This window comes from Cryptomeria japonica, chromosome 10, assembly GCF_030272615.1.
Source record: "Cryptomeria japonica chromosome 10, Sugi_1.0, whole genome shotgun sequence".
In the NCBI taxonomy this organism is placed as follows: domain Eukaryota; kingdom Viridiplantae; phylum Streptophyta; class Pinopsida; order Cupressales; family Cupressaceae; genus Cryptomeria; species Cryptomeria japonica.
In genome coordinates, this window is record NC_081414.1 from 617047129 (window position 1) to 617059559 (window position 12431).

General features: G+C 39.6%; 1 protein-coding gene across 1 annotated transcript; it reads left to right on the forward strand.

Moving 5' to 3' along the window:
* The first annotated feature begins 528 nt into the window (after window positions 1-528).
* Window positions 529-4299, forward strand: LOC131029965 (11S globulin seed storage protein Ana o 2.0101). The gene is made up of 5 exons (XM_057960649.2): window positions 529-893; window positions 1232-1572; window positions 3119-3559; window positions 3673-3887; window positions 3972-4299. The coding sequence occupies exons 1-5, from the start codon at window positions 569-571 to the stop codon at window positions 4153-4155; spliced, it is 1506 nt and encodes a 501-aa protein (XP_057816632.1). The 5' UTR covers window positions 529-568; the 3' UTR covers window positions 4156-4299.
* The last annotated feature ends 8132 nt before the right edge of the window (window positions 4300-12431 follow it).

The following is a 12431-nucleotide window of genomic DNA, read 5'->3' on the forward strand; positions in this document are numbered from 1 at the left end:
ACCTGATTGGTTACTTTTTACAATATTAGTACATTTCTTAACAACTATTGGTACATTTCCTAACAACTGTTGGTACATTTCCTAACAAAAATTGATATTTTTTGTTTCAAACAATAGGTTTTATTTGTTCAATTTTTGGAACAAAAGGTATCAACAACCCTCACAACAATTGGAACATGCTCAACTACTGGGTCCTTTCCCCTAGTGTTGCATTTGTGCACTCCAAGGAAAAGGAAAAAAATGGCGATTCGGAAACGAAAGCGGGAGAATCTTATTCGCGAATACTTGAGCAGTATTTACGCTCTTTGAAAAATGACAAGACCAGGGAGAAGATGAGTTGTAAATCAATCCTATTGTGAAACAGGCCTTGTTGAGTAGCCGCATCACACGAAGCAGTGCCTGATGCCTATCATTGACAGCGTAAAACCAATATTTGTTTTATTTCTCCCCACTCTGAAACCATTTGTCTGCACCATTAACCTGGCCTCAATTATATCGCCACCATCATGCTATAAAACTGGGCAAACCACCCATCACTCACCACAGTCGTAGCATAGCTTGGAGATAAATGGAGAGAAATATGAGAACATCCCTCATAATGGCACTGCTCTTGCTATGCACTTGGTCTTGTTCTGAGATGGTTAATGGCCAGCAACAGCAGCAGCAGAGGAGGCAGCAGCAGCAGCAACAATCATGCAGAGGGCACCATCTGCGTGCTCAGCAACCCTATGAGAGTATCAGATCGGAAGCTGGCACCATTGAGCTCTCCACCAGACAGGACAATGATGAATTGGACTGTGCAGGTGTCGAGTTCATCAGAGAGACCATTGAAAGAGATGGACTTTCGGTGCCCAGATTCCAAAACACCCCTGAACTGGTGTATATTGTTGAGGGTAAGTGAGATATGCTTGAGAGTAAATAGTCTGAGTTTTTGTGGGAGACACAGATAGGTTAAATTCGTCACTTTTTTCTGCTAAATTCGTCACTTTTTTCAGCTTTTTGCTCAGGTGAGGGTGGTCTGTGAGTTTATGTGGGAAACCCAATTTCAAATAGTAGTTGTTTAAATTTGGGAAGATTGCACTTCATTCAATTCGTGTGGGTGCATAATTAACTTAAGCATTGATGACAGTTCAGCAGCCGTATTGACAATGGAATCATATGCTTTTCTCTATGTTTATTATAGCCAAATAACTAGATTATATTCCTCACTTTTTTCCTGCTCATTGCTCAGGTGAGGGTAGGCTGGGGGTGGTTTTCCCCGGGTGCCCTGAGACTTTCAGGCGGCCTCCTTTTGGAGCAGGGCAAGGTCAGTGCCAACGAAGGAGGAGAGGTTCACGACAAGAAGGAGAAGAAGAAGAAGAAAGGGGAAGTGAAGAAGAGAGGAGCAGGCGTCAACAGGAGTGTGCCCGTGAAGAAAGCTCCCAGAAGGTGAGGCGAGTGAGGAGAGGAGACGTGGTAGCCATTTTTGCAGGAGCAGCATATTGGTGGTTCAACGATGGTGACAAGCCCCTTCGGATTGTGGCCATTACCGACTCATCCAACTATCAAAATCAGCTTGACAAGAGCTACCGCGTAAGCAGCACTACCCACTACCCAATTCATTCTGTTCTCTGTTTCTTTGCCCTCTGTCGTTGAAAAGGGGCTAAATATATTACACCCCCTACTACCCAATCCATTCTCTTCTCTGTTTATTTGCTCTATGTTCTTGAAAAAGGACTAAATATATTACACTACCTACTACCCAATACATTCTGTTCTCTGTTTCTTTAAGACTAAATATATTACACTACACACTACCTAATTCATTCTGTTCTCTGTTTCTTTGCTCTATGTTCTTGAAAAAGGAATAAATATATAACACTACCCACTACCTACTAACCACTTCATTCTGTTCCCTGTTTCTTTGCTCTCTGTTCTTGAAAAAGGACTACCACTTCCTTCTGTTTTCTTTTTTCTCCATTCTCGAGAATGGACTAAATAAATTACAATACCCACTACCCAGTTCATTCATGGACTAAATATATTACAAAACCCGCTATCCAGTTCATTCTGTTCTCTGTTTATTTGCTCCCATTCCTGAGAATGGACTAATTTAATTACGCCACCCACCACCCACCACCCAGTTCATTCTATTCTCTGTTTCTTTCCTCTGTTCCTGAAAAAGGACTAAATATATTACACTACCCACTTGTTTCTTTCCTCTGTTCCTGAGAAAGGACTAAATATATTACACTACCCACTTCCTTCTGTTTTCTTTTCTCTCCATTCTTGCTTTTCTCTCCATTCTGAATTACAATACCCACTACCCAGTTCATTCATGGACTAAATATATTACAATGTTTGCTACCCAGTTCATTCTGTTATCTGTTTCTTTGCTACCCAGTTCATTCTGTTCTCTGTTTATTTGCTCCCATTCCTGAGAATGGACTAATTTAATTACACCACCCACCACCCAGTTCATTCTTTTCTCTGTTCCTTTCCTCTGTTCCTGAAAAAGGACTAAATATATTACACTACCCACTTCCTTCTATTTTCTTTTCTCTCCATTCTTGAGAATGGACTAAATATATTACAATACCCACTACCCAGTTCATTCTATTATCTGTTTCTTTGCTACCCAGTGGTTCTCTGTTTATTTGCTCCCATTCCTGCCACCCACCACCTGGTTCATTCTATTCTCTGTTTCTTTCCTCTCTTCCTGAAAAAGGACTAAATATATTACACTACCCACTATCTTATTTATTCCGTTCTCTATTTCCTTGCTTTCTGTTCCCACTACCCTATTCATTCCGTTCTCTGATTCCTTACTCTCTGTTCTTGAAAACATCATATGAGCCAAACTTTTGATCGTCATCAGGACAAAATATATTATACTACCCACTACCCATTTCATTCTGTTCTATGTTTCTTTCCTCTCTTTTGTTGAAAGAGGACTAAATATATTACATTACCCACTACCCAATTCATTTTGTTCTCTGTTTATTTGCTCTCTTTTAATGAAAAAGGACTAAATATGTTACACTACCCACTACCCAATTCATTCTGTTCTCTGTTTTGTTTGCTCTCTGTTTTTGAAAAAAGGACTAAATATATGGACTGTTTGAATGGACGGACAAAGCCCTTCTTTTTGGCGGGATCCCCTGCAACTCGGGAGAGAAGGGAAAGATTAGGAGAGGGAAGGAACTATGGAGGCAATATGCTGGCAGGATTTGATACGGACATGTTGGCGGAGGCTTTTGGAGTGAGAAAGAACACGATTATGAACCTGCAAAAGAACAACGAGGGAAGAGGTCTAATCGTCAGGGTCACTGAACAACGTCAAAGACGACCTGGGCAAATTGCTCCCCTTAATGAGGAAGACACAGAGGATGATTTACCTTCGACCGAAAACGGACTTGTCCAACTGTTCTGCAACATGCGGCTGCGCCACAATGCCGACCGCCCAGAAGATGCAGACGTGTTCGTAAATGATGGGGGGCGACTGAACACAATAAACCGCTTCAAACTCCGCGCGCTCACTCACTTAAACTTGGCAGCCGAAAGAGGCGTTCTCCGCCCTGTATGTCAAAATCAAATTCCACCATTCTTCATTTCTGTTAAAAATGCTTAATTGGGTTGTTTTCTAAGTTCAAACCAGCCAAATTCTGATGTTTAACTTGAACGATTTTGCAGAGAGCAATGTTTGCACCATCATGGCTTTCGTGTCACGCAATATTGTACGCCACTAGAGGCGATGCCCGAATTCAGGTTGTGGATAACAGAGGAGAAAGGGTGTTCGATGCAAGAGTTCAGGAAGGCCAGTTCCTCGTCATTCCTCAGTTTTATGCCGCGGTGAAGAGGGCCGGTGACCAGGGCTTCGAGTGGATTACATTCACCACAAGCCACAGGTGAGTTCAATTTCAGTATTTCACTTCTGAAATGCAACATTACTAGGAAAAGTATATTGAGGGTTGTGATTGATTGATGTGCAGTCCAATCCGGTCGAGCTTCACTGGAAGAAATTCGGTGCTGAAGGGGATGCCTCAGGAGGTTGTGATGCATGCGTACAACATTTCAAGGAGAGAAGCTCATGAACTGAGGTGGAATAGAGAGCATGAGTTCCTCATTCTGCCCCCACGTCGACAAGAATATGAAAGGGGAAGATCAGAACAGTGATGGAATGATTTCATGCAGAGAGCGTCGTCTGAAGTTCTCTGTTTTCTGTCTACTCTAAACGGAGATGAGGCTCTACCATCCTCGTTTCTCCTCTAAGTAAATAAAAAGTTGATGAATAAAATTTTTGTTCCCTTTTTGCTTGCATTGCAGAATTTCTAATACAGAAAAACATGCCTTTGTGGAGCTGAGGATGAACTTTGTTTCTGGTATAAAACTGCATCTTGCACTATAACTTGGGTATGGTTTTGGGTGGACATATCTTTGAAGAATTAAATTGAGGTCTTTATTACAAAATATTTTAGTGGCTTTGTTAGGTACGAAATAATATATGGGCTTATAACTGACAATATATATGGAGTAATTTGACCAAGACACAATTAGGACATCAACATCCCATATAATTTAAATAACATTAATCTTTAATTTAAATAACATTAATCTCTAAAGTAATTAACATTAATCTCTAAAGTACATCAACATCTTGCATTAGCATCATATAATTTAAATAACATTAATCTCTAAAGTACATCAACATCTTGCATTAGCATCATATAATTTAAATAACATTAATCTCTAATCTCTAAAGTAATTTGACACAATTAGGACATCAACATCTAATTTAAATAACATTAATCTCTAAAGTAATTAACATTAATCTCTAAAGTACATCAACATCTTGCATTAGCATCATATAATTTAAATAACATTAATCTCTAATCTAACATTAATCTCTAATCTCTAAAGTAATTTGACACAATTAGGACATCAACATCTTGCATTAGCATCATATAATTTAAATAACATTAATCTCTGAAGTAATTTGAACATGTGTGAAACACAAATCATATTATAAAGGGTATACAAGCATTACATTACTTCATGGTCTGCACAAAATTATTATTTTACTTCGTGATCTGCACAAAATAATAATAATTTTTACATCACAAAGAAAAGATACTCAAAGAAAGAATGTGATACAACTTACATAAATAACAACAATTCTAATAGAAGGATACTCAAAGAAAGAATGTTGACATGTTATAAAACTTACATAAATTATTCAATGAACACCAATTCTAATAGAGGGTACTCATCTTTCTTCGTTGACATGCTATAAAACTTACATAAATTATTCAATGAACAACAATTCTAATAGAGGGTACTCACAAATGAACAACAATTCTAATAGAGGGTACTCATCTTTCTTTGTTGACATGCTATAAAACTTACATAAATTATTCAATGAATAACAATTCTAATAGAGGGTACTCACAGGTTATTTAATGAACAACAATTCTATTTCTAATAGAAGGATACTCAAAGAAAGAATGTTGACATGCTATAAAACTTACATAAATTATTCAATGAACAACCCTTCTAATAGAAGGGGTACTCACAAGTTATTTAATGAACGACAATTGAAGAAGGAATGTTGACATTTCAATGAATGCCAATTAATGAAGGGGTTGTTGTTCTCAAAATCTGATTCCCCTTAAGACCCTTATAGTAATATGATAAACTCTACTTGCAAAAGAGAAATCAAAGAGAAGGAAACTTGTAGAACAACATATGACAAGGTTTGATTAACCTTCTACACTTCGAACTTGTCCAAAGTTTAGGTGGGTATACCCTTTTGTGAACTGAGTTCACACGTTTAAAAGATAAATCCACAGTAGCAGTCCGAAAACCAGTGGATCTTATCACCTTAAAACCAACTAAAACAAAAAAATAAAACGTGTACTCATATTCAGTATTGACCTACAAGATGTGTAAAAAGACAACCACAATAGATACTAGTGCCTTATCCATTGGCCACAGAGTCATCTAAGTTTAGGCAATACTCCCACAATCAAATATCCCCACACATCCTATCAGCTCCGCTTCCACAGATCCCCATATATGCCTGACATACATAATAATTCCACTCATACCAAACCAAACTGCATTTATCAAATTCAAAGTATCCCACAAAGAATTTACTGATAGAAATGATTCCCGCGTATTTAATTCCCCTCCTGAAGAGAAAAGCTAAGAAGCACATCTACTTGAAGTCGCCTTATGATCCATATTCAAAAGGAATAACCCTAGATTACTCAGAATGAAACAGTAAATATTTTCAAAACATAATTGAAGACAACACAAAGTTTAAGCTCAAAATCGATGGTCTGTATATTGATATTATTTCATAAAGTATTACAAAAACATTTGAATGTTCTCCATTAAGACTTAGAAAAAAGCTCAGATAAATTTCTGCAGCGTTTCCTTACAATTCCTTGTGATCCCCTTTTACTAGTCCTGGCATCCATTTATAATAACATGGATGCATACAAAGCTTCAGACTTTCCTAGGAGAGTTTGTTACAATCATTACTTCTCTTAAGAAGTAGTTACAAAACCTTTTCCAAATGCGGTTACAAGTCTTTTTCAACATCCGCGACTTCTTCTACTTCTTGTTCTTTTGCAACATCTTCTAACTGCTCCACATCCAATACTGCATACTTTCTTGTCCATTCCTGGTATACATCATCAGTAGGCCACGAGAAGTTAATCACTTTTCCTTTTGTCTTGGCTAATCTTTTCCAAGAGTTCCTCATTTTGTTGACCTCTGAGTTCAGAAAACCATAATGAGATTTGATTTTCTCAATCTCCTCAATTGTTTTGATAAATATGGAGGCATCCTCCAAATTAATAATTCCTTTTATTCTCAATGACAATTTGGCTTCTAATTCCTTAAGCCATATTTGTTTTTCCTTTAATTGTGTTGGACTGGCAAAACCCCCTGGGAGTAATTCAAAAACTTGATTAGTGTACTCTTTCTTGTACAAGTTGATCTTTCTATCTGCATTATCTACTCCTTCTGCCAACTTTACTAAATCCTTTGTCATATCATTGGTAGATTTAATAATGGGGTCAACCCCTGCTTCATCATAGGATACACAAATAAGTTCTATAACCTGCTCTCTGGGCTTCCACTTGTCAAAAATAGGCATTAGAACAACCTTGTCTCCATTTAGCTCATTTGACATTTCCAAAATCTTACTCATGCTATTGTACATTAGTGAGGACCCTATGGTGTCAGCAAAACTCAAAATTGTAGCCCTTACTCTCTCTTCATATTTCTTTGCATACATGACCTGAGCCTGTTTTAGCTTCTCCAATTCATGGGGAGTGATCTCAATCAACTGGGAACTAGAAGGTGCTGGAGATGGTGGGAATTCAATAATGGGACTGGTAGGTGGAGACCTTGCAGGGGAAGAGGTGATCATCAATGTTGAGGACTCACCTTGATGGTATTGTCCTGCCAACTGGCTTTGTAGCTTGGCAATGATGCTATCTTTATCCCTTACCTCTTCCTTGGCACTGTTATACGCTTTTAAAACTGTCTCCAACTTAACTTGGAGATCTGCCTTTTCTTTTGCTTCTTTCTGTGCCACTGCAACACTGAATTTTGCAGTCTCTAGGACTGTGCTTGTAGCTTCTACCACCCCAGTGCTTTGTACTCTTTTCACTATCATACCTCCAAGGTAACTTGACCCCGGGGTGTCCTTATTCCTTCTATTTTCATCTCTTTTCAGAGACCACATAACCAGCGCATCATTATCCTTGTTGAAAGTGACTCCCTCCATAGGTTTAGTCTCCTTCCTTACTACCTCTAAAACCAAGGCATTTGCTATGTCTCATTCAGGGAGAATGAGTACACCAGCCTTTGCCACCATGTCTCTTCCTTGCTCAGGAGTGATGGTCTTGAACTCAGTAATCATCTCTTGCTTGATTTCTTCCTCCACCATAGACGGATCCTTGTGGGGCTTCTCACCTTTCCTCTTCTCACACCTAGCATTGAATTGATCAATATTTTGCTTCCACACAAACTGCATGAAAGCTCCTGATGTGACAAAGTTATTATCAGCCATGAAATTCTCACTGGCTTGTTTGATCTCAGGATCCAACTCCTGGCCTTCGAACTCACTAGTGGTTATATTCATCTCAGCATTAAGGGGCTCTTCTGGCATTCCCTCTTCCACTTCGTCATAGGTGTAGGCTATCTCTCCAAGACTGCCTAATTGTAACAGTTGCTCAGCTGCTGCCTATTCATCTCCTATATGAATAGGGGATTGAGATGGGGAATACAAGGGTTCATCAGATTGTACTTCCTTTCCCACTCTTTGCCTCTTTGGGCTCTCTTGAATGTTTATGACATCCTGTATCTTCCTCTTTCCTTTTGAGGTAGAAGGCTCCCCTGTTGTTGGCATCAACACACTATAGTTGGACTTCTTATGTAACATGTAATCACCTAGAGGGATTACTTTGGCAGATGTAGACCTAGTTAAAACTAGTCTTGCTTTCTCAGGGTTGTTCTTAATCACAACCTCCCTCTTTTCTTTCAATGTCTGCATTACATCTTCAAAACAAAGAATTAAGAATTTTATCTTTTCTTCAAAGGGGTGGAAACTAGACAAGGGGTCATAGCTGGTGTCAAATTGGTGCACAAAATCAAGGGCCTTCCTATAGGCTACCCACTTTTCTTTCCTTAGCTCTTGCTCATCCAAATCAAACTCATTCTTGATGAGGTCTTCAGGGAATTGGAATTGGTGAGGTCTACCTCTGCATACTGCCCCTCTTTCTGAACATGTTGTTGGAGAAATCTTCAGGGTCAGCACACCTTGATACTGCAGTTGATAAATGGTATGGTTGAAGGAAATCTTCAAAGCACTTCCAACCTCATTTAGTTATTACAAACTGTTGAGCTATAGTTATTGTAGGGAAAATGGTCCCTTTACCTCTACCTGTTAGCTCTGCCTCTTGCATGCCACCAATCTGCCTGAGAACTTCTACAATTCCTACTTTAAGAGGGACCTGATATGGCAACAAAAATGGAGTGCCTCTGAAACCATACACTCTGAAAACTGTGGAGATAGGGTATAAGTACATATCACCCCAATTGTGAAAAATTTTAACATTTTCAGCAAACTCTTTTGGCCTAATGAATTCCAAAAGAACATTAGGGACTCTTGGATTCTCTGAACATATAAGAGTCCTAATCTTGGATGCAAAGCACTTATCAAATCTCAAGTAGCTAGCATCCTCTCTGTCCCATGAAAGCACTGTACTCCATAACTGAATTGGCATCTTCTCTCCATCCTTTTCTTTCACAAGATCCATTCCATTTGCAAAATAGTCACCACCCTTGATCACAAATAAGTGCATGAGGAGGGAATACCATCCAAAAGGTCTATCCACTTTCCCATTCTTTATCCCTATCAAGCCTTCATGGATGGCATCAGTAACATAGGAAGCATAATCAAAGGTCACTGCTAGAGAAGGATTCAAAATTTGAGCAATCATTAACATGTAATGAGTTGGCATATTTGCCTCAGCATCCTCTCCTAAAATTTGGCAGAGTGACCAGTATAATCCCTTGGCTCTAAGGGTGAACAGATTTAAAGAGAAAGGCTCCATAGTATTGGGTCCTACAACTGTTAATCCACCTATCTTCACAAAGAATTCTTTAAGAGGTCCACTCCTAAGGTGATTCCTCAGTGCATTGTAAACCTGAGCTAGTGATTTAAAATTGATGGGTTCTGTAAAATTGGAAAATTCACTAAGCCCAAAAGCATTTATGAACTCCTCATTATTAATCTCAATGAGGGTTTTTCCATTTATGTCCCTAATACTCTTTGTAGTGGGGTCATAATTGTGTGCAACCTAAGTTAGAAGGTCCACATCCATGAACACTCCAGGAACTACCAATTTTCCTACATCTAACTCCCAAATGCTATTCATTGGGGCTGGGGAATGTCTCATGCCGAATCCGACCTTGAAAAGACCTAACCCAGACAATCCTATCTGTGGGTCTCTCAGCCAATTTCCTTTGTCGTACAATCCTTCTCCTATTTTTAGGCGAGGAGCTCTTGGCACTAATTCTTTTACCCTAGCAGCCACATTAGTTGACAAGGTCAGCTGTTCTAGGAAATCATCACAAATCGCCTTTTCTTGGTAATTAACCTTTCCTGAGAACTCCCTTTTAGGTGCCATCTTAAAACTACTAGGCAAACACTTAATTACTAACTACACAGTTCTGTAACAGATCAAAACCCCAATTGAAACAAACTATCAAGTAATTGCTAAGCAAGAGTACAAGAGAACCTGTTCTTGGCTCGAAGAATTCTGCTCTGCACTTGAAAAAATCTGCTCTGCACCCGCTTCTTTGCAACAACTCTTCAAAATGATGTCTTCATTCAATTGATACGAGATCATATACGATAGTCGGGCTCTTAACTGTGACATTGATATCGCATGCTTCGACCGTCCCTTCAGAATTGAATTCATAGAAGAATTTGAAAATTTCGCTCCAACGGGTCATAACACACCTATGTATTTTCCTTTTCACTCTTTCGCCATTTCGCAGAGCATAACATCCTTGCACGTTCATCTAGCGAAACTGTGCTGGCCATTAGATCATATCAAACTTGCGCTGCTTTTACCCTTTTATTTTTCCTCATCCAGAAACGAGCTAAAAATCCTTTCGCTACTTTGCAAAGAGTAGCCAATGTGCACTTTAACCCAGCGAAGCCATGCCAGTCGTCCGATCGGATGGAACCTGATCGATCTTTATCTTCATTTGATCTCTTTACCTTAATGTCGGGCCCTACCTTCTTTTCGCCACTTCACGAGCTTTAATCCTCGAGCATTTTCCTTTCGTGAAGCCGCGCCAAGCGTTAGATGGAACTTTAACCGCTCGACCTTTAACCCTGATCGGGACCGTCAACCCATTTAGCTAAAAATCCTTTCGCTATTTCACAGGGGTTAATCTGCTTCCATCTTTGGGCCACGAAACAACGAGAAGCGTTGGATCAATCTTGAGATGAACACCTTTTAAGTGGGACCTTTATCCAGGTATTACATACCCCACTTGTTTAACGGTTAATAAATGCCACATGGCACTCAGCCATTAGCCCTGGAAGCTCCTTTGGGTTCAGTTTTGAATCAACCACGTGTCATACTTCAACATTTCCACATAACCGCTGGTTACACATAGGCGGGCCCATAATTTCTTTTAAAACCACATGTCATCCGACACATCACCATCGAGCCCCACAAGAAACAACAAATGTCATTCCATGTCATGCCGGACATAACCTCTCTTTGTCTTTCGCCATTTCGCGGGCCTTAATCTTCGGTTGGTTTGCAGCCACGAAGCAGCGAGAACCCTTGGATCATAACAGAGTTGATCATCTTTTACCTTTATGCCTTACCTGTCCTTTGGGCCCACTAGCTCTTTCGCCATTTTGCAGGCTTTAAAGTAGTAGCATCTTACCTTCGCAAATTTACGCAAGCCGTCAGATCTCAAGAACTTGCATGATACTTAATAGCTTACTTAAAACCTGCGGATGTGGGTCTTCTGACTCAGCTTTATCCACCTGGCATTCGGTCATTCCTGAACTGATATGTCAATTTCTTACTTGTCATCTCATCCAGCTAGACTTCTCGCTTGGAATGCCATGTCATTTCGCCATTTCACGAAAGCTATCTTGTGAGCACCTTCCTCCTGTAAAACTACGCTGGCCGTTAGATCTCGGGGACCTGCACGTCTGTTATGCCTTTTAGGAACCTCTTTTGCCTGAGCCCAAAAACCTTTCGCTATTTTGCGAAGAATAAACTGTGAGCATCTATTGGCCGCGAAATAACGAAAGCCATCGATTTCTTTTAAACTTGATCGCCTTTTAGCCATGGAAAAGTCTTCACCGCTGGGTCTTGCCAAACCTCTTCGCCATTTCGCAAAAGGTAACTTACTTGCTTATTTCGGCTGCGAATCAACGCGAGCCGTTGGATTCGAAACGAGATGGGGTCTCGTTAAGCTGGCCGTCAATACACATAGTCAAGCCTACTTTTGCTTTTCGCTATTTCGCAGAGCATAATGCACCCGCAACTCCACCTAACGAAACAGCGAAAGGCGTAGATTAATCTGAGAGTTGCGCGACACTTACAGGACCCGACGATATTTAGGAAAAGGCATAAGCAATAGGGATAAAATTTTTCAATTAATTAGAGACCTCCTAGGCAAGTAACAAAGGGTTTTTGGTTTTGATGATAAGGTTATCAAAATAATCAGAGAACTAATCACTACTCCTATGTTCTCTATTTTGGTTAATGGATCTCCTACAATTTTTTTTAAAAATTCTAGAGGGCTAAGACAAGGAGACCCCATATCTCCTATCCTTTTTACCATTCTGGCTGAAAGTATGAGTAGAATGATTCATAAATTGAAACAAAGCAAAA